The sequence below is a fragment of the Perca flavescens genome, chromosome 21 (assembly GCF_004354835.1).
Source record: "Perca flavescens isolate YP-PL-M2 chromosome 21, PFLA_1.0, whole genome shotgun sequence".
NCBI lineage: Eukaryota > Metazoa > Chordata > Actinopteri > Perciformes > Percidae > Perca > Perca flavescens.
In genome coordinates this window covers 4,786,761-4,808,477 of record NC_041351.1, presented here as the reverse complement: position 1 = coordinate 4,808,477, position 21,717 = coordinate 4,786,761, and the positions used below count along the sequence as shown (strand labels likewise).

The following is a 21,717-nucleotide window of genomic DNA, read 5'->3' as shown; positions in this document are numbered from 1 at the left end:
CGTTTTTGTCTCAACACGCCACTTAAAAAATGAAAACATAGTAGTGTAGATGTAGCCTTAGAGGTGTCATAGGTGTATTCTCACTTTAGACAGAGCCGGGCAAGCTGTTTCCCCCTGCTTCCAGGGTTTATGCTAAGCCAAGCTAAACCTGCTCTGTACATAACACACAGACATGAGTGTTATCGATCCGTCTCTCGGAAAGAAAGCAAATATATTCCCAAATTGTTGAGCTATTCCTTTAAGTATGCTCTTTCTCTCTCTCTCTCTCTCTCTCTCTCTCTCTCTCTCTCTCTCTCTCTCTCTCTCTCTCTCTCTCTCTCTCTCTCTCCATCCCTCCGTCAGCTTCTGTCCATCATGTCTCCATCTGCTCTCATCATCTCTCATCTCCCCCCATCCCATCTCCTCCTTCCTCTCCACCCACTCTTTGCTCTTTCATGTGCTGTGTCTATTTACCCAAACCACACCATCTATCTCCTGATAAAAAAAGGTGGACTGACACGAGAGAGAGAGGGAGAATGAGATGGAGAAACAGGTGGAGTCTGCTGTCGTCATGGCAACCCACCGTTTTCCCATATAAGGCAACTAAGTGATATCATATGGTTGGCAATGCCTGGGCTTTGGAAGGAGGCACACACAGCAGGAGAGAGAGCAAGCGACAGGGAGAGACAGTGAAGGAAAAGAGGAAGGATTTCTTTATTGTATATGTCAGGGGCGAGAGAGGGTGACGGACAGGGAGAGAGGGAGAGAGAGAGAGAGAGAAAGGGGAAGGGACAAGAGGGAGGAGGAGGAGGAGCAGGAAGAGATGCTTGCTGCCTCTGAGGCGCTACTACGGGTACCAGCGAGGGGGGACTCTGGCAGATCCTCAGGGCGCGGGAAAGACAGAGCCGCAGTGGAAAAAAAAAAAGATGGAGAGGGGGGAGGAGAAGGAGGGAGGCGTGTGGAGCGGGAGGATGCACCAGGCGGCCGACGTGCTCATTAAGTAGCAACGGTAACTCTCTCTAACCCCGTCCTTGCATCCTCAGCTGAGACATTTCGGCTGGCGATGACTGTGTGACGCTGCTGCATGAATAATGACGGATGGGTGTGTGTGTGTGTGTGTGTGTGTGTGTGTGTGTGTGTGTGTGTGTGTGTGTGTGTGTGTGTTTGTGTGTGTCGTACAAGTGACTGGTAGACCCGATGAGCACACAACTCATCCTCTCCTCTATTTCTGTTCAGTGTGAGTGAATGACTACACGTGTGTGTGTGTGTGTGTGTGTGTGTGTGTGTGTGTGTGTGTGTGTGTGTGTGTGTGTGTGTGTGTGTGTGTGTGTGTTTTGAGGGGGAAGGTCCGTGTGTTCCCACAGCAGGCAGGTGTTGACCAGGTGTGTCTGTGCTGCCGCAGTGACGTGTGTGTCTATGTATGTATGTATGTATGGGAATGCATGCTTGCTGATGTGTGGAAGGAAAACAACAAAAGTGTGTGTAAGCACAAACACAAGTGTGTGTGTGTGTGTGTGAGTGAGTGCACATGTGTTGGTGTGTGTGTTTGGGCTCGGGAACGGAAAAAAAAGAGGCTGGGCACAAAGATGGCTACTTGGCATGCAGGTCAGGCATGCATGTCTCTCTGCTCATCCCTATCTCTCTCTCTCTCTCTCTCTCTCTCTCTCTCTCTCGTCTTCCTCCCCTCGCCTCCCTAAGTGCAGTCTCTGTGCATATGTGCGCTTTGGGATTTCAGCTCAAGTGATTGAGAAATATTGCAGACAGTAATCACTGAGTCACGGTGCATAGGGGGCCTGTTTGTGTTGGATGAGACAGGTTTTATGTTCCAAAAAAAAATGTCTGCTTGTTGGTGCATTAAATTATTTTTGTGGAGTGACTTGGCGGCTGATATGGACATTTTCAATTTAAGGTGAATAAACCAAGCGAGTGGGTGATTAGACAGTGCACAGCTCTGTGTGAACAGCAAGATATATTACGGATTATAACACAATGGGTGCTTGACTTCACAATTATCAGTTTGTTTCTGTCACAATGATTCTGTGAGAGGGGTGATAATAGTAATGCCTCTTTCCCAGTTCTCAACTTGTAATTATGAAGCTGCCGCATGGAGATCCTTCAGAGTTAAAAACAGGAAGTCACCCAGAGGTCATAGAGGTTGTCAGAGCTGTATCTGGACATCAATCCTTGACGAGGAGAAGGCGGAAAGTAAAGTGGTGAGAAATGAATGCAAGTAGTAATGATGCTAATTTAGTTTAGATGTCCGTCTCTCGTTAACCGAATATTAACCGTGAACCGGCAGGCAACTAAGTCCCAGTTTACCAGTCCTGGGAGGCTCGGACAGTTCCATGTTCAGCTTCCGCAGACAGCTCAGTATAATAAGACCAGCTTTTTCCAGACTTGTACCGGTCGCACAGCCACAATATTGCGTGCATTGTCGTGGACACATGCAGTTAGTCATTTTTTTATGAAAAAAGTAAAAGTTCTCTTACCCAAGCTTCTTAAATGTGAATAATTTCTAGTTATACCTGATACAAAACACCACATTGAATTTCAGCCTGCATGCACATTTAAAAAAATAAATAATATTTGAATCCCAAAATTGAAAAAACATGCCTATCGAACGAATATTTGAATACGCGGAGCCAGCCCTAGAAACAACTAATCGATTAATCAAGAAACTAATCAACAGATTCAACCACAATGAAAATAATCGTTAGTAACCAATGTCAGTGATGAGATCGTGTAGAGTGGAACAGAACGGTACATCGGTTAATGTCAATGTCACTGGCACATGCCGCTGCCAGAGTCCAAAAATTTGCCAAATCAACTCTGACTAGCGATGGCCGTGTCAGAAAACCGATCAATATCGGGCATAAGAGTCTGGGTTTTTTCAAGGTGCATTCACAAGTTGTTGTGGTCTTGCAACTGTAGTAAAATCAGATCTGATATATACATACATAAGCTTAATGTAAGACCCATACAGTATAGTCCTTGTTGTTTCACATAGCGACAGGGATTTTGGTAAACGTAACATGCAGATTGCGGAAGGGGAGGGGAGTCTGAAATCGGCAGCCAATGGCAGGTCTATACGCTCAGTCGACATCCTGTGAGTCAGACTAAATCAGGTATGATTGTGCTGTTTTGGTCAGCGGGATTGGATTGAGGCCGACAAACCACACAGAGCTCTGAAATCTGGGTCACAGCAGCCCACAGGCCTGTTGGTCTTTCTTTATTCACAAACCCTCTTCTTCTATTCTTCAACTCCCTTTTCAAAAGTTGCGACTGAGATTTCAGGAGTGAAAATATTTGAGGATCCAGGCAGCTCCCAGAACAGCTGCTCAAACATGAATTAATTTCCACCTACACCTTAGTTTAATTACTAAGGGAATACCTTTTTTTTCCCCAAAAGCTCTCAGCATATGTGCTGCAATTTTAGACTCTCAGACAACATTGACTCACCTGTGCTTTTGAATTTGAAGTCACAGTTAAGTTCCTCAGAAGTCGGTATGTGAATTAATGCAGTGACAGTAAAATTGTTGCAGATGGTTTGTTGTGACCGTTATTTGTCGATTTGTAGACTTCGTCTTCTTCTTTGTGTTGTACATGGCAACCAAAGAGATGCTGAGAGGGAAAAAGGTAGCTAACAAATATCAGAATTGGCTTTATTGGAACACAGACATGGAACAGTTTGTATTTTAGGGCTGTCCTCGACAGATCTGTAAGACTGAGTTTGAGTCATGCAAAGGCTCCACTTTAAATCTTGGGTTTTCCAGAGATGTGCTTATAAGTTTCTTAAAAATAAGTCATTCGGCATGAAAAAACTAAAAAAGTGACTTATCGACTAAAGTAATCTTAGTCGACTAAGACCAAAACGACCGATTAGCGAAATAATCAACTAAGAGGTGGCAGCCCTAATGTATTTAAACTTGAAAAACATGTAAATTTAGGGTTATTGCATGCCGATGGTTCATGACAATTACTAAAATGGAAGGAGTATGTCCGACGATTTTCTTGACAACCATTCATCCGGTCGACTTCACGCTTGGCGGCTGTTTTGCTGTGGACCCAAGGAAGTGCAGTGTCGAGTGCGAAGTTGTGTTGAGCATTCTGGACAACTGAAGAAAACACTAGTTATTTAAAAATTCAACACAAATCACTCTAAGTGTGTTTGGTAGTGTTGTAAGGTGGTTAAGTTGGCAACAGTTAGAATGGGTGTTTTCTTTCAACATTTTGAATTTGATATGATAAATGCTTTTGTTCACCATAAAAACGTTTTGAAGAACTAGTTTTAAATGGGATGAGTCAGAAGTTTATTTGTGTAATAATGTATTTGCAATTCTGTAATCATCCCCTGCAATGAAAGTAGTTACAGAAGTTAAACTCCTTTCTAGGGCTGAAATGATTCCTTGAGTAACTTGAATAATTTGATTGCTAAATGTCATCGATGCAAAATCCTTTGCCTCGAAGCTTTCGTTTAAACGATGTAACCAACGTTGTATACCGCTGTGTTTCCCCACGGATGATTATTACTCTCGCACAACGGGCTGACGCTGCTGTACACACATGCCGTGAAGACTGACAGCGCGGATTACAAAATGAAGGAAGAGTGCGCAAATAGTGAGGGGCTAAGAGAAGAGACAGGCAGAGATATATAAGAAAGTTTGGTATCATTTTAAGCTGCATAAAATTAAAACTCTGTACGGGCAAGTTCCACAAGGTAACATTAAGGTCTGCATGCAGTCTCTCGTCCAGCGTTTTACACAACTACAGCATGCTACTCTACATATTGCGACTTTTTAGAAAACAAACTAAAAGGAAAGCTGTCGGTAAACTTAGCTGCTGGCAGAGACAAACCAGCCCCTCTCTCTTTACCAGCGCCTCCTGCACATGGCTACTCAATATGCCCGTGAATGACCTCATCAGACCTTGCCGATGATGTCTGCATTCTTCATTCTTTCTAAACTTTACTCAAATGAGCCTTCTGAAAATGTGTCCCTCCGAACAGTATAGTTGAATAGCTGCTCTAAGCTTTGTACAGTCACATTAACCTGGAAGTAGTGAACTGTTTTTTTGTATATGCAGTGTAAAGAGCCAGAGGCATGGAAGGGGAAGGGGGGCGAAAAAAGATTTACATTTGGGCCATCAAAATTGTACTTTGGCCACCTAATTAAGCGGCTGGGTGGCCCATGAGTCTATTCCTGTTACTTTATGCAATTTAAGAAATTAAATGGTTGCTTTTTCTAAAAATTCTTTCTTTTGTATATTAATATTGCTATTTACTATAAAGCAAAAGTATTTCTTAACTAGAAAGTAGAAGTAGAATACTCGATTGCTAATCGATAGCTGCAGCCCTGCTCCTTTCACTCATCTGTCGAAAAGCAATAATGCTTCTCTTTTCTCTGCTGCAACACTGTGCAGCTTCTTTGTTTGTTCCTTCGACCTTTATGTTTCATTACGTGTCAAATGTGATATCAGCCCCGGCTACAAGTCAAATTGGCTGTGATGAGGTCCATTCATCATTCGATTACTGTTGACTTGACCTCTTAATAGACGCCTGCGTTCATCCAAATACTGTGAAGAGGCATCTGTTGTTAAGCAACAATACACTGCAATCAACAGCCTGCAAGGTCTGTTCACACCTAAAGTTAAGACCTGGAGAAAAACATTAAAGTCAAATAAATAACGATGTTCGGATCGGAGACAATCTGGGCATTTTTTAACTGATCGCGGATCAGCAGTCACCCCGAACACCCTACTCCGATAATTTTCTTCAGTAAACTCTACACCTTTCTAAGTAGAAATATGTGAGTTTTACAAAAATGCTACCTGCACTAAGTTAAATCTATTAAGCTGAATATATCTTTTAGTTACTTTGTTTACTTACTACTTATTTGTTTACTTATTTTTGTAAAACTAAAAAAAAGGTGTGCAGCTCTATTATATATGCAAATACAAGTATCGAATTGGTACTCGGTATCAGCAGATATTCAGTATTTTTAAGATCTGATTGGGACATAACCAGAAATAATATGTATAAAAGCGTTCATTTTGACACAAATAAGAGCAGCCAGATCCAAGCGTCCCATCCTCGTCCAGAAGCTATGTGATCTGAAATTGGGGGAAAATTTAAATCGGCAACCAAGATCAGAGGTTTCCGTGACGTTAGCATGTAGCTACATGTAGCAGTGTGATTACTGTTAAAGAGTATAGCAGGGAAAATTGGTGAGAAATAATTAAAGGGTAACTACCGTTTTTTTCACTCTTTCTGACTCTTTCTGACAGAGTTTGTGTTTTTCCGAGATGTAAGAATCTTTTATTCATTCCTGTGATGTTAAAGTGCTCTGGTTGTGTCAGGTTGGAAAAAAGTGAGTGTGTGTCTGTGTGTGTGTGTGTGTGTGTGTTAGAGCTGTCAGTCTTCTTCTATAATACCAAATTTAATTTGTTATTTTTTTATATTCAAATAATATTTGAATATTTAATGCTCAAATGCAGCCTATTATAAATATGTACTACATTGCTCAGGCTTATGCATTGTCAATGCCACTATAAGCATATGGTTGTTGTACACGTTCTATCTACTAGAGGGACTTCTAACATCAGCCTTACTAGCGCCCTTTATATAGAGAGTGTGGCCAATTCAAATCATGGTCGCCATATTGGAGAGAAATCGACTGATTTGATTGATTTACCTCACGCAATAATGAACAGCTCCCATACTTTTCGGCTTTTTGGTTCACGGGGGGACTTGTGAAATCTTTTGCCGATTCCGTCTTTCATTGCAGCGAAACGTGCAACAGTTGGGAATTTTTTCAGTGATTTATGTCATTTTTTAAATAATTTATTAATTTTATATTAATTTATTTTTCCACTATTCCCTGCACTATGTCAATGGGAATCAGATGAATGTTGGTATCCAACATGGAGTCCACGAAACACGTGACCACCTCGGAACCAATCGCATAACGGGATAGCTCAAAACATTCAATTCTCTAGTTGGCCACACTCTCTATATAAAGGGCGCTAAGCCTGACGGCGCATTGCATTTATGGCACGCCAGTCTCTGTTTACATTATATTCCACACATCAACAGAGAACTCTGTAATGAAACATGATCTAACAAGTGTATTGAAGCGGCTCTGTTGTAAAGGCTAACATTGCTCGGTTAGCACAATGACATCATGTTAGAAAGCACAGCCGAAACCATTTGTCATAAACTGCGTAACAATAGTGTTAGCCACGATGCTAACGGCATTGATAACTAAGCCAAACGGTGTTGTCACTACTTTGTAGTGATTTAAAAGCAACCTGTTTCTTGCAGATTGTCACGTTACTGAGAATCCAGCTGTTAAGGCAATATATGAAGTGGAAGCTAACTCTGACAGCTGTAGGACAGCTAACATTAACTTTAGCTGTCTCCATGAAGCTCCCAGCTAAGCTCCTATAACTCGCGACGCAGCTAGGAAACCAGAACAAGCTAACTATTGATAACCTAAGCATTTTGGCTTGGTGGATGTCGATTTTAAAGTCATGTTAAAACTATTTCCCATCCTTCTCCGATTTCCAGCCGCACGCGTTTTCTTACTTGATATACATGTACAAAATATCCAGTGTTAGCTTCTTATGACCTGGCAGGGGTTACGGTTTCAAAAGGGGCAAATACTTGATTAGTTTCCAGTGTTTTAGTTTCTGCTGAAACCACACACCGGTTTTGCACCTGTGACACAAGAGACTTTGCAGATTTAATCAACAGAAATATTTTTATGACGTTAACTTCCTCCACAATCTGGTTGGAAGCCTCCCTTCCTTCCAACAAGAACATATTGTACTTTCATCTCTTCTTTAAATAAAGGACTGTCATTTTGTTCTACAACCCACTGCAAAAATGTCAACGTGTTCGTCGGTTTTCAAAACTTCTTTCTCAATAAACATTCCAGAAAGAAGGGAAACCACTAAACATGCTTCGTTATTTTATGTTGGTAACCAGTGTTTCACACCTACTGTAGCTGCAAGGCTCCCTCAACAGAAAATATACCTTGTTGTTTGTAGATAATTCTCTTCCAGCCCTGCATCACATCCTTTCCTTCATACAATCAAAGACTCTGAACTTTATTAAAACCATACACACTGTAGATGTCCTAAAATCCCAGATTATTTAAGCAATTCTTACACGTATGGTGATGTGCTCACTGTTTTAGCTTTTAATTGCAAATACTTTCCCCATGTGGGTGATAGAATGTATTGGTTTGCAAGTGAAGTGACACCTGGTTCCATAGGCCTCAGAACCATGGGGGGGGGCGGGGGGGATTTGGTAGACCATCCGCCCAGACCAAAGGGTTTCTGAGGTTTGCGGGCATTTTGAGAACAATCTGTGGTGGGTTACTCCCCATATCTCTCTCTGGACCCCACAGCACTGAAGACAGAATGTGATGCTCTAAAACAGGGTGTAATACCGGTATATGGGTTGAGAATGAGTTTGTTGTTGCTTTTCCACACCTACGTCCTTAAAGGCGAAGGAACCGATTCCTCCGAGGAGGATTTGATGAATAAATTATTGTTTGACACTTTAATGTATAAAAATGGACCCAACCAATGAGTAAGTGCAATAGAATAACTCATTCCCTGATTTGCACTGAAGAAAGCCCTGTGTCACCTCCTTGCCGTCATACATTAAAGGAGCTGCAATAGGCTCCTCAACAGAAAATATACCTGTTTGTAGATAATTTTCTTCCAGCCCTGCATCACATCCTTTCCTTCATACATTAATGACTCTAAACATAGTCACACTAAATAGATGCCCATCTACAAAATCTTGTCTGTCATTTAGCTGTCATTAGTTTTTTGAGTTCTTTATCTGAGCTGTATCTCTATGTCTGTAAGTTATGCTCACACACATAACGTCGGACATAACTTTATCTCAGTGACAGGATCCCGCAGTCTCTCTGCTGATCACGTCTGTATCCACTCTCGCAGGCTTTAAGCATTTTTCTGTTTGCTAGCAGACAAAATTGACGAGGAAGAACCTTGACGTCATCAATGGAGAGTTCTTTTCCCCTCAAGTGGGGGTGGGAATTAAATGCGCTCGGTCTCTATTGCCAAACGGAAAGTAGTTTTTAATCAACACAGCCTCAGTGAGCTCTAAAATACACACTGCTGTGTGAGTTTTGTTGGTGTTATATGTGAGTTTACTAACATTAAAGAATGTTCATGTTGAGTAATTTCCCCTCTTTCTAGAAGGCCATTGAGAAAAAAACCTTGTAAACCGACAAACACGTTGAAATCTTTCAGTGGTTTGTGGGACAAAATGACAATCCTTTATTTAAAGCAGAGATGCAAGTACTGTAAATAGGCTCTTGTTGGAAGGGAGGGAGGGCTCCCAACCTGACCCCGCCGAGGACGAAGAAATGCAGCAATACACGCGTTCACAAATACCATACCTGCCAATTGAAGAATTGAATTTCATAAACCTGTCTAGGTCTTTCTGTTAGATGTCTATCTGCAAATTCTTTTGTATCACAGGTGCAAAACCCGTTTGTGGTTTCAGCAGAAACTAAAATACTGGAAACTAATCAAGTATTTGCCCGAGTTTCTATTCCTTTTGAAACCGTTACCACTGCTGCTTTAAGGTCATAAGAAGACAACACGTATGTCATGTATGTCAAGTAAGAAATCACAAATCCTCCACCTAACACAGTGTCCAAACAGTCCAAACGTAAACCTGAAAGTGTGTCATAGTTTACGTGGTTCAAAATATCCTAAGCATTACTCTCTCTTCCCATCATTTAGAAAGTTTCTGGAAATCAGTGTCTGAAGGACTTCAAGGTGCTGCAGAAGGCTACATTCAAAACACAACAACTTATGAGCAGGTTATTGATAATTGATGCAGGAGATAACTAACTAAGCCCAAAAATGTATGCAAAATCATTCGGGTCACAACAGAAAGAGGAGAAGCTACGTCGTCTCACTGCAGGAACTCATCAAGCAACACTGATCCCGTTTGTAGGAAAATAGGTCTATTATTGTCAATGAATCCAATGAAAAGGCCAAAACCGACTTTGAATGTATCCCCTAACAAGTAGGGTATCGTCAATGGTTTTCCGATTCGATTCCCAAGGTCCTGAATTAATTTTCTTTTTGATTCGGTATCAATTAGGTTAGGAATATTTCAGTTACAGTACCAATTTAGCTGGGATATGAAAGAGATTCGACAATTGTACAAGTTTTCTTCTAACCTGCTGCAATAATTATTTTTTTGTGAGTGCCATTTTTAGGGAATGACATGTAGTAAAGGGCCGCAGGTCAAAGTCGAACTTGCAGCCACATGCGTCGAGGACTGAGACTCTGTATATGGGCGCCCGCTCTACCAGGTGAGCTGCCCAGGCGCCCATACCTGCTGCATTCTTATTCATTTCATTGACTTTGAAAGTTTGCTGTTTTCATGAATACAAAAGTTGGGTTTTTAGGAATTGATTTTGGATAATTCAAATGAAAATCGATTTAAATCGGAAAAATCAACTTTTTTAAACCCAGCCCTACTAACAAGTATTGTTTGTGTGTACCAGAGTCTGACATATCTTCTTCCTCTGTGCCATAAAGCTCCATTGTTGTTAAAAACACACCAAAGAGCCACACTGTTGCTCTGGCTGACATGTTCCTTCATCAAGGGTCAGTTTCTATACATTAGTGTCAAAACAATAATTTATTCATCAAAACCTCCTCGGAGCAATCGGTTCCTTCGCCTTTAAGGACGTAGGTGTGGAAAAGTAACAACAAACTCGTCCTTAACCCATATATTACACCCTGTTTTAGAGCATCACATTCTGTCTTCAGTGCTGTGGGGTCCAGAGAGAGATATGGGGAGTAACCCACCACGGATTGTTCTCAAAATGCTCCCAAAACTTAGAAACCCTTTGGTCTGGGCAGATGGTCTACCAAATAAGCTTACCAACCTAAAATAACGAAGCATGTTTAGTGTTTTCCCCTCTTTCTGTAAGGTTTATTGAGAAAGAAGTTTGGAAAACCGACAAACACGTTGACATTACAGTCCTTTATTTAAAGCAGAGATGCAAGTACAATATGCTCTTGTTGGAAGGAAGGGAGGCTTCCAACCAGATTGTGGAGGAATTTCCATCCATCCATCCATCTTCGTCCGCTTATCCGGTATCTGGTCGCGGGGGGAGCAGCTCCAGCAGGGGACCCCAAACTTCCCTTTCCCGAGCAACATTAACCAGCTCTGACTGGGGGATCCCGAGGCGTTCCCAGGCCAGGTTGGAGATATAATCCCTCCACCTAGTCCTGGGTCTTCCCCGAGGCCTCCTCCCAGCTGGACGTGCCTGGAACACCTCCCTAGGGAGGCGCCCAGGGGGCATCCTTACCAGATGCCCGAACCACCTCAACTGGCTCCTTTCGACGCGAAGGAGCAGCGGCTCTACTCCGAGCTCCTCACGGATGACTGAGCTTCTCACCCTATCTCTAAGGGAGACGCCAGCCACCCTCCTGAGGAAACCCATTTCAGCCGCTTGTACCCTGGATCTCGTTCTTTCGGTCATGACCCAGCCTTCATGACCATAGGTGAGGGTAGGAACGAAAACTGACCGGTAGATCGAGAGCTTTGCCTTCTGGCTAAGCTCTCTTTTCGTCACAACGGTGCGATAAATTGAATGTAATACCGCACCCGCTGTACCGATTCTCCGACCAATCTCCCACTCCATTGTCCCCTCACTCGTGAACAAAACCCCAAGGTACTTAAACTCCTTCACTTGGGGTAAGGACTCATTCCCTACCTGGAGGAGGCACTCCATCGGTTTCCTGCTGAGAACCATGGCCTCAGATTTAGAGGTGCTGATCCTCATCCCAACTGCTTCACTCTCGGCTGCAAACCGATCCAGTGAGTGCTGAAGGTCGCAGGCCGATGATGCCATCAAGACCACATCATCTGCAAAGAGCAGCGATGAGATCCCCAGCCCACCGAACTGCAACCCCTCCCCACCCCGACTACGCCTCGATATCCTGTCCATAAATGCTACAAACAGGATTGGTGACAAAGCGCAGCCCTGGCGGAGGCCAACCCTCACCTGAAACGAGTCAGACTTACTGCCAAGAACCCGGACACAGCTCTCACTTTGTTCGTACAGAGATTGGATGGCCCTGAGAAGAGACCCCCTCACCCCATACTCCCACAGCACCTCCCACAGTATCTCCCGGAGGACCCGGTCAAAGGCCTTTTCCAGATCCACAAAACACATGTAGACCGGTTGGGCGTACTCCCAGGCTCCCTCCAGGATCCTTGCGAGAGTAAAGATCTGGTCCGTTGTTCCACGACCAGGACGGAATCCGCATTGTTCCTCTTCAACCCGAGGTTCAACTATGTATATATGTGGAGGAAGTTAACGTCATAAAAATAGTTCTGTTAATTAAATCTGCAAAGTCTCTTGTGTCACAGGTGCAAAACCTGTTTGTGGTTTCAGCAGAAACTAAAACACTGGAAACTAATCAATTATTTGCCCCAGTTTATATTCCTTTTCAAACCATAACCACTGCCAGGTCATAAGAAGCTAACACTGGAGATTTTGTACATGTATATCAAGTAAGAAAACGCGCTCACACACACACACACACACACACACACACACACACACACACACACACACACACACACACACACACACACACACACACAATCCAACATACACTGCCCTGCTCCATTAAATTACTCGCCAGAGCACCAATGTGGATTAATCCGCCGCTGAAAATAGTCCCCGACAAATGCACTTTCATCTTGTTTGTGTGACATTTGCTGCTTAATAACAAACGTATAGAATATTATCCTTAACCCTTTAATGTATGCACTTGTCAACTGAGCAATTAGAATGGAAAGATGGCCGAGATTGTCCGAAGTTGTCAGATTTTATGCTTAGCTGTGATTGGTGCATTGAGGGAAATTAGGGGCATCGCTTAAAATCAGTCGACTGGAACCAACCAAACCGTGAAAAGCAGTCCCAAAACAGAAGTACCGGTCCACATAGGTTTGGCCATAAAGTATACAGTACATCAGTGTACGAACATATTCATTATTATGCATCAACTGACTACCAAGGATGAGCACACATGCAGCCTCAGCGCTGCGTCGTAAGGAATCCGAAGAACGTTGAATGAATGTTGAATGAATGTTGAATGAATGTTGGTCTCTTCCCAAAGAAAGTGAAAGTGGCAGTTTCTTAATCCAGTGTGTGCATTGCTTTAATCCTGTTTCTGGGTCCAAGCCAGACAACTCTGCATCTCGGGAGAGCGAGGGCTAGAATTTTGGTGCGGCATCATTAGTATGTGTGAAGTCACTGTAAACATTTGATTAATTGCTGAGAAGCAATTACAAGCAATTAAAGTCCTATTATGATGGCAGTGAAGGACAACGCAATTTAATCTGGCTATCATCACAATAATTAGCCCATCATTTTCCCACCAAGCCCAAAGTATAAAATAAATACGCCATGTATTGTATTTTTTGCTTCACTACAATTTGTGGTCATTTCATGCAAAGTGGGGGAGACATTTTCGTACCGCACTTGCTTCTTTTGAAATAATGCACCATTTAACCTTTATTAGTCACACTTTGTGGCACATATATTGACATGGGAGCTGAGTGACAAAGCATTTTCTCTCTGTTCTGGCTCTACCCAGCCCTGGATGTTTTGTAGTCTTGGTGTTTTGCAGCTTTAACACATGAGTAAATGTCTCACAGTTGATCCTTTTTCCCCTCTTTTATCCTCCCTGTCCCTTTTCTGTCTCCTTTGCTCTTTGTTTTTCTTTCCCCCCCCTAGCAACAACCAAACTACTGGAGCTTCAAGGTCAGTGCCAATACTGTGTTTGTGTTTCAGCGTAAATCTGTCCCTCTGTGTGGATTTGTCTCTAATAGGATAGCTTCTCATTGTGTCTTTGCATGCCTGCTTGCCTTCTCTCCGTTGCATTCACATGTTGGCGCACACTTTTGTGTTTAACTCTCTCTTGTGCTGCATGCTGTGACATTTCTGTCTCGGCAAGTAAACAGAATTCTTGACTTGAAATGGAGATTGATCGGTGGCTCAGGTGCTGTGTTTTAACTCAGCCCTGCACGTTAGATTTCTGTCCTTCTCTGTGAATGTGTGCTCTAGTTTAGCCAGAAAGCAGCAGGTTAGAGCTCAGATTTCTGCTCCTGCTTTCCAAAATTCTCTCTTTAAAGGTGTTCTATGGAGCTCATTATATCCTTTTTCCAGACCTGTGGAAGGCTGTCCACACCTGTGATGGTTACACTGATTCAAATGGGTCTGGTGTTGTGCTCTGAGACTTTGACATAACGTTGTAGGCAGGATTAAGAACGGAAACGTCCTCTTTCTGCGCCTGGACCAGACAATAGCAACTCTTAAATCGGCATGTTTCTTTGATCAAAGTAAACAATATGAAGTTAACTGCTCGTACAAATCACCGCCGCAGTTTCAGGGCTTCAAACTTCAAACAGGACGGATGTTGGGGGTGGGAATTTAAATACTTCACAGACTTTTTTCTGCGTTTCACTTCCGTAACTTGTACGGTGTAGGCTGCAGTATGGCTTTTATTGACCGAAGAATAATAACAGTGAATTATAAAAATCTTAGCAAAAACAATAGGACCTATGTTGCCTTGCCAACATGGTTCCCAGGCCCCCTCGGACTTGGACCCCTAACAACACTCAGCTTCCCAAACTGAAATTAACTAACATAACCATGATGTTGGACTGAATTAGTTAAATCAGAATGCCAAAAAAAAAGTCTGATTTTCTGCTTAAGTCCGGCAGGTCTTTTTTGCCATGCTAGCGGCAAGCTCAGTCAGTATTTTCTTCAGTCCACCACTTTGGTCCGGACTGAAATATTTGTGTATTTATTACCACGAAGAGGAGATGATGAAATCTTTTGTAAAAACTTCTGTATTTTCCTGGCTATTCCTGTAGCGCCACCAAAGTTTTTTTATTTAACCAGGAAAATCCCATTGAGATTAAAAACCTCTTTTTCAAGGGAGTCCTGGCCAAGAAGCAGCAAAAGAGTTACAAACATACAATACAGTTACATTATGAAAAACAATAGGACAAAGGATCGACTCAAGTGCTCTCAATCTGGACTTAAAAGCGTTCAATGAAAGTAATTCCATTCTTTTTGCAACATGCTCCATGTGTGGGGGGCTGAGTGAACAAAAGCCCTTTTTCCCAGTTCTGTACGGGCAAGTGGAACAGCGAGCAACAAAAGATCATTCGAACGCAAACCGTGAGAGCCAACACTCCTCCGTGAGATTAAGTTACAGATGTAGGAAGGCAAAAGAGCAAGCATGGCCTTATAAATGAAAGTATACCAGTGACCCAGCCTCCTGGAGGACAAAGAAGGCCATCCCACTCGAGAATACAGTTCACAGTGATGGGTCAAGACCCTACAATTAGTAATGAACCGCAGAGAAGCATGATATGCAATGTCAATCTTAGGGAGACATTTAGCAGAAGCATTCATGTACAACAGTTCTCCATAGTCTAAAATAGATAAAAATGTTGCATTAACAAGGTGCTTTTTTGCCTCAAAAGAAAAACAGAATGTATTTTGAAAGAAAAAGCCCAATTTGAGTTTAAGCATTTTCACAAGATTGTCTATATGGGGCTTAAAAGTCAGGGAGTCATCAAGCAAAATACCAAGGTACTTGTAGGTGTTAACCATCTCTATGACATGTCCCTAAAGAGTGGACAGAAAGGGGATACATCTACCTGACTGATTGGCAAAAACTTCTGTACAGACATTCATGTTCCCCAGAGGGGGAATCCCAAAGATTTCAGTGATCCTCTGACATTTCCTTTAGCGCCACTATGTGTTTAACATTTGCGGTTTTGAGTGAAACGCCTCAACAACTGTTGGTTAGATTGCCATGAAATGTGCTACACCCCGGGACTTTTCATGTAGCATCGTCATCGATTCGTGCCCCCAAATGCTGCATGTGTTTGCTGTGCAGCATGCACTTTTTCTTTTATTACAATTCAAGTGCAGCCTACTGTAGGTGAGAACTTAATGTGCCTCACTTGCAAGTTTGACTGCTTCCAGGCCTTGGGGGCAGTTACACCTGAGCTATTATTTGATTAGCTGGAGGAGAGCTTGTGAGCAGTCCCAAGTCTAGAAATGGAGAAAGCTGTGAAAGTGCTGTGTAGTGAAAGATTATTCATGGCCTCTTATTTCTTGAGATAACATTAATGTAAGACGTACTGTATTGCAGCGTTTACCTAGTGACAGAAAATATGAGCGATGGGATTAATCGTCTTCAGGAGCCAAATTTAAGCCCACGCTGTTACCAAACACACAGTTTGCCTCCAGGATTTTTTGAACCACTCGGTTGCCTCTGTAAGTGTGCCCACACCATCAAAATGAAACCTCATTTTTTTTACCAAGCACTGGCAACGCTGGGATGTAAATAGTGTGAAATGTGAAATGCAAAAGTTGATCTGAAAATGGAGCCATTAGCGGTTATCAGTCGCTGCCAGCTTCACGCTATCTCTCCTGTTGGTCTGGTTTCAAGTTTCCAAACTGGGGAACTTGACTCCCATTATGTGCAAATAAGAATGCAGAGAGAAATTATGGAGAGAAATGACACCAGGCATGTTTGGACCAGAAGTGTGAATTTATGATCGTATAGCCAAAACTACTGGGGGGGAAAAGTGGCCTCGGTCATTGAAAGGAGCTTTTTAAAGTGAGAATTAAATCCGACAAGTTACTTAGAACAATCACACAGCAATCATTTTCTTCCACATGCTGAAAGTATAATGAACTCACGATCTCGTGATTATGTATATAAGGGTCCCCTTCAACCAAATTATACAAAAAGGAAGGAAGTGCAGAAAGGTTTCGATCAATACAGCCTATTCTTCTGAGATTTAGTGGGAACTACTTTTTGCCGTAGAAATAGTCCCACAGAAATGGTTGAATAATTGAGACAATTACTTCTGGAGTGTTTTGAAAATGTGATTTGGGGGATATTGGGGTAGAGGAAGAAAACCCCAAAAACTGAGCAAATAATAGAATAGATTTGAATTGTCATTGTGCTTAGAAAAATCAAAATCTGTTTAGCAGCAGTGTGCAAGTACAAGTAAATAAGTAAATAGTCACAAATTAAAGTGTATAAGTAAATAGTCACACATTAAAGTAAATAAGTAATAGCAAATCAAAAATGAAAGCAAATGATATACAACACAAGCAGTAAAATGAGATAAAGTGTCCTAAACAGTACAATGTATAACATAATATCAGAATGATCTACGCGGTGAGATGGCATTAGAGAAGGTAATTTAGAAAAAATATGTCCAAAGTTAAAATTGTAACAGTCTTGGAAGGCGAAATAAAACAGGCTGAAATCCAAATGTCAGTGTTTCCCTCTCAGCTTGACAAACTACTGCAGGACTCTGTAAAGATCAACACAATGCTTTAATGCATTATTAGTTCCATCTCAGACTTACTTGAATACATTATGCTCATTGAGCAGAGCCTTCTGACCCCTTCCTTGGATATAGCCTGCGGGAGATTGTACTCCTATGCATATGCTAACCTAAGCACTTACAGCAGCTTACAGCATCTTAACCATAAAATTACTTTATATTCTGAAAGGCTCTTTGCATACCTATTGCTGATCCAGCGTATATAAACAGCACTGAAGGATTTTCTGAAATGGAACAATAGAAAAGCTGCTGCTTTAGAACTGAATACAACCTGAATGTTACCGGTTTTACAGTATGTACTCTTAATATATTATGAGGCTGATATTCTGTAGTTTTCTTGTTAACACATACCATAAAAACACTAAAACCAAAATTGAAATATTGTGTGTATCATTCACTCTCAAAACTGCCCGCACTGTTCATGTGTGTATTCATCTTGCGGACCAACGCTCCAAATAGAGGCAGGATACAGGAAGCAGCCATCATGCGCACGGGAACACATAGTTGAAAGCAGGAATATTGCCAGCTAAAAAGTCCAATAACTATGCTAATACATGAATAAACACAAAATTCTGTTTTAAAAAGCTTTTATAAATGAGTAGGTTTTCAAAAGTGATCAAACAGCATTTATAATGTGCAAAATGTGTAATTATCCTCAACTAAAAAATAGTCCCCCGACAACTGAGTAACATTTGGTAACATGACCAGCTGTAACTATTTGTAACCTGTTTTTAAAGCTCTACATAATTGTAGCATGATTTGGGCTTGAGGCTCGGGAAGTATTGTGACATTGACCGACACATGTTGTCTTTTCATTTTGATTACTAAGACAAGTCAAGAAAAAGCAGCAGCTTTATCTTTTTAACACTGACACAACAACAGGATCACAATAGTACTGACGCCAGCAGTGTCAACAGCACCGAATCATATTCTTTTTCACTACAATGTGCATTATATGACCAGATTCTGGATGAAGAACCTCTTCTGTTATTATATCGTTTGCATAATCTTCCCAGATTGTCGGTCCCGTGTGTTCCTCTTCGTCATGTCCAGCAGCGGCGGCTCACTCGGTGCATGTCCCTCGTCTGTTTAGCTCATGACGAACACACATGCTGGCTTTTTTTTTCTCTCCCAATCTCCCGTTATGTGTTGCTGTTTGGCAGCTCGTAACAGGATTGGTTATCGCTCCCCTTCCTCTCAGGGAGCCGGGGGTGTCTCCTCTTCTGATGCAATAGAAACCCCTGCAGCAGTGTACTGCTGTGTGTGTGTGTTTGTGTTAGTCCCCCACGTTGGGTCCCCTTTTCATTGGTTTGCCAGCTCACTAGTTGCACACACAAGCCTGTGAGAAACTCCCACTGTAAAAACACACACCATACATTAACGATCGATTATGTAACGTTAGATACATGCACACACACATGCCCGTGCATATATGGACTTGCATGTGTTTCATATATTATACACCCGCTCTCACATGTTCCCCCAAATCTTCAAACCCACCAGGCGGAGGGGATCCTCAGCGTGTCCATGAGGGTGAACGTGGATTCAAAGCCTGCGAGCGCTGCTGCTGCCACTGTCAGAAACACAGTGGAGCAGAGCGCTGCATAATTCGCTCCTTTTCATTGCATCCTGCCTCACTTATACAAATATTATTGCTTCATTTTTGCGTCTCTTGTGCTTTTGTCTTTCTGTCTGCATTGCGCAAAGTAATCAGCCTTTTTGTGTTCTCTCTTTGCCTCAGTGTTGAATTCAGAGGAAACGTACCACACTCGAGGGAAAAGGGGATCCCATAAAAGCTGTCGGGCATCTCCATTTCTGCAGGAATTATTACGGAGACGATTTTTCTTCTGCTTGTTAAAGTAACCATAGAGACAAAGCAGAAGGAAATAGTTAATTTAAAAGAAATATCACAGGTTCATCCTCAGTATGTTCTACAATACCAGACCATTATAGTACTTTACCTCATTAGCATACATATTACCAATTTACCTCACTTTTTGTGTTTTAAATACTGTATGTAAATATTCTGATTGGCTGATAATTATTGTGTCATGCATATTTTGCCCAGCCCAAACAGACTTACAAGACACCATTATTTAGAAAAAGAGACCTGAAACCAGAGTAGCAACATAATTGACTCATAAACCATCCTGACATTTTATTTCATAACCTTAGAAACAAATGTGGCCAACTTCTAACCATTCTGTCCTGTCATGGTCTCTACACCCCGACAGCAAAAAATAACTTATGGACTCTGAAAACGCAGCGAAAAATATCAGTCATCTGTAGCTACTGTAATCCTGTAAAAATGCCCACCAATCACTGCCTCGCGGCCCGTTTTGAAAGAACCAATGAAAAGCCTCCTTGCCCCGCTGCGCGTACTCTACCCCTCCCGTGTACGACCTGGAGCTCGTACACAGGACATTCTGTATGATAATATGAGACATGAAGTAAAATTGCGGTCCTTTCTCCGCTCTGCTCTGATGCAGCGACTCAGCGGTGCTAGTGCACGTCTGTGTGTCCGAGGGCATGGGGAGGGGATAGACCGAGCCCCGAGGACATGCTACTTTTAAACCTTTCTAGCTTTTAAACATTACCAAATCCTTTTTTTTTCTTTTTTTTCTGGGCTGTATTATGTGGTACCAGAAGTTTCAGGCAGTATCAGCGTTTTTTCGATACTGGTATCGGAATAGACTCGCATTACAAGACCTTTCTTCACAGCGCTGCTGAGGAGGGTCTGTCTAGTCCTCACAGCATTCCGAGATGGAAGAAAAACGTGCTCTGGTTTATTGGCATTTCTTTACCCGAATCAGAATTGTCTTGGGCGGCGCTAAACGCTGAGACGGAGAAACAACGCCGCTGCAAAATAGCTTCAGGAAGGAACTTGTTTTGGTGGAACATGTGTACGTTCAAAAGTAGTTTTAGTCGTGCAACAGAAAACTCTGACTGGACAGATAGTTTAGCTAGCTGTCTGGATTTACCCTGCAGAGATCTGAGGAGCAGTTAACCGTAGTCCTCACATAACGGCCGGAGTTTAGAATGCAACAGGAAGTGGAAGGCGACGGACATCCGGCCGAAAAGAGTGACATTCAACAGAATTTCCGGCCGCACCTGAACAATGTCGGAGATGAAACGTTGTCGATATAGATCGGAATAACTGTAGCAATGACAAGAATACAGAATCTCTGGCCTTTTTCTTTAAATTGCAGTTGAGACATCACCAGTTGGTACCAATAATTCCTGCCTACACCAAACTAGGAGCCCTATCACTGCAGAGACAGACACAAAGTGTCAACGTCTTCACCACCGTGGAGCCAAAGTCTGAGTTTGTGGATTTAACAATCCTGCTAATTATTGTTGATATCAACTAACTGATGAATCTTTTTCAAAATATGTTTGGCTCTCTTTTTGCTTCATGTATGTTTGCATCATGGCTTTTCAGTGACTTTCCAAACTGCACTGTTGAAAGAAAAAAAAAAAAATGATGCGATTCTTTACTGAGCAATCTTAAACAAGATGGTGACAATGACAAATAGATGGTCTGCAAACATCCACAACACAACTTTAATGTGATTTGTGTCACTTCAGTCAGGCTGGAAGCTTTGCAAGTTGCTTTCTAAGCAAGGCTGCACATTAATAAAGCTGGTTTTGGAAAACAATAACAGGATGAAAAGTTCCCACTAGATTTCATATGGTAGACAATTATCTTTCAGTGAAATATCTGAAGTGGTATAGACAATCTTGAACCCTGGATATAGAGACCAAACGGGAATGACTGTTGTATTTACGCTGTAGACTTGGATTACCTTTTTTTTTTTTTGATGAATTTTATGCTACTTTATAGTTTTACTTCAAATATTGTACTTTTTACCCAAGTACATTTATTTGATTTTGATGAAATGGATCAGGACTGTGGGTCAGGGCTGCAACAAAAGATTTTCTGTTGGTTATTTTCTCGATGAATCGATTACTTGTTTGATCTGTAAAGTGTCCGAAAATGTTGAAAAATGTGGATCAGTGTTTCCCCAAAGCCCAAGATGACGTCCTCAAATGTCTCATTTTGTCCACAACTCAAAGATATTCAGTTTACTGTCACAGAGGAGAGAAGAAACAAGACCAATATTCACATTTTAGAAGCTGGAATCAGAGATTTCTTAGTTAAAAAAAACAAACCTGATTTGAATATCAAAATATTTGCTGATTAATCTAATAGTTGACTGATTAATCTTTGCAGCTCTACTGTGCACATAGTGCTCATGTTGCGTGTGCTGCTT

At 41.9% G+C, this 21,717-nt stretch overlaps 1 protein-coding gene across 7 annotated transcripts in view; it reads left to right on the top strand.

The window, feature by feature from the left end:
• Window positions 1-21,717, top strand: part of srcin1b (SRC kinase signaling inhibitor 1b) — a 128,194-nt gene that overhangs the window by 54,431 nt on the left and 52,046 nt on the right. For 6 of the 7 annotated variants that reach the window (XM_028567286.1, XM_028567290.1, XM_028567287.1 and 3 more), the window contains exon 3: window positions 13,794-13,820. The exons of the other annotated variant lie outside the window; for it this stretch is intronic. In XM_028567286.1, coding sequence (XP_028423087.1) covers window positions 13,794-13,820 — 27 coding nt within the window. The remainder of the gene's footprint in view (window positions 1-13,793; window positions 13,821-21,717) is intronic. 7 annotated transcript variants of the gene reach the window in all.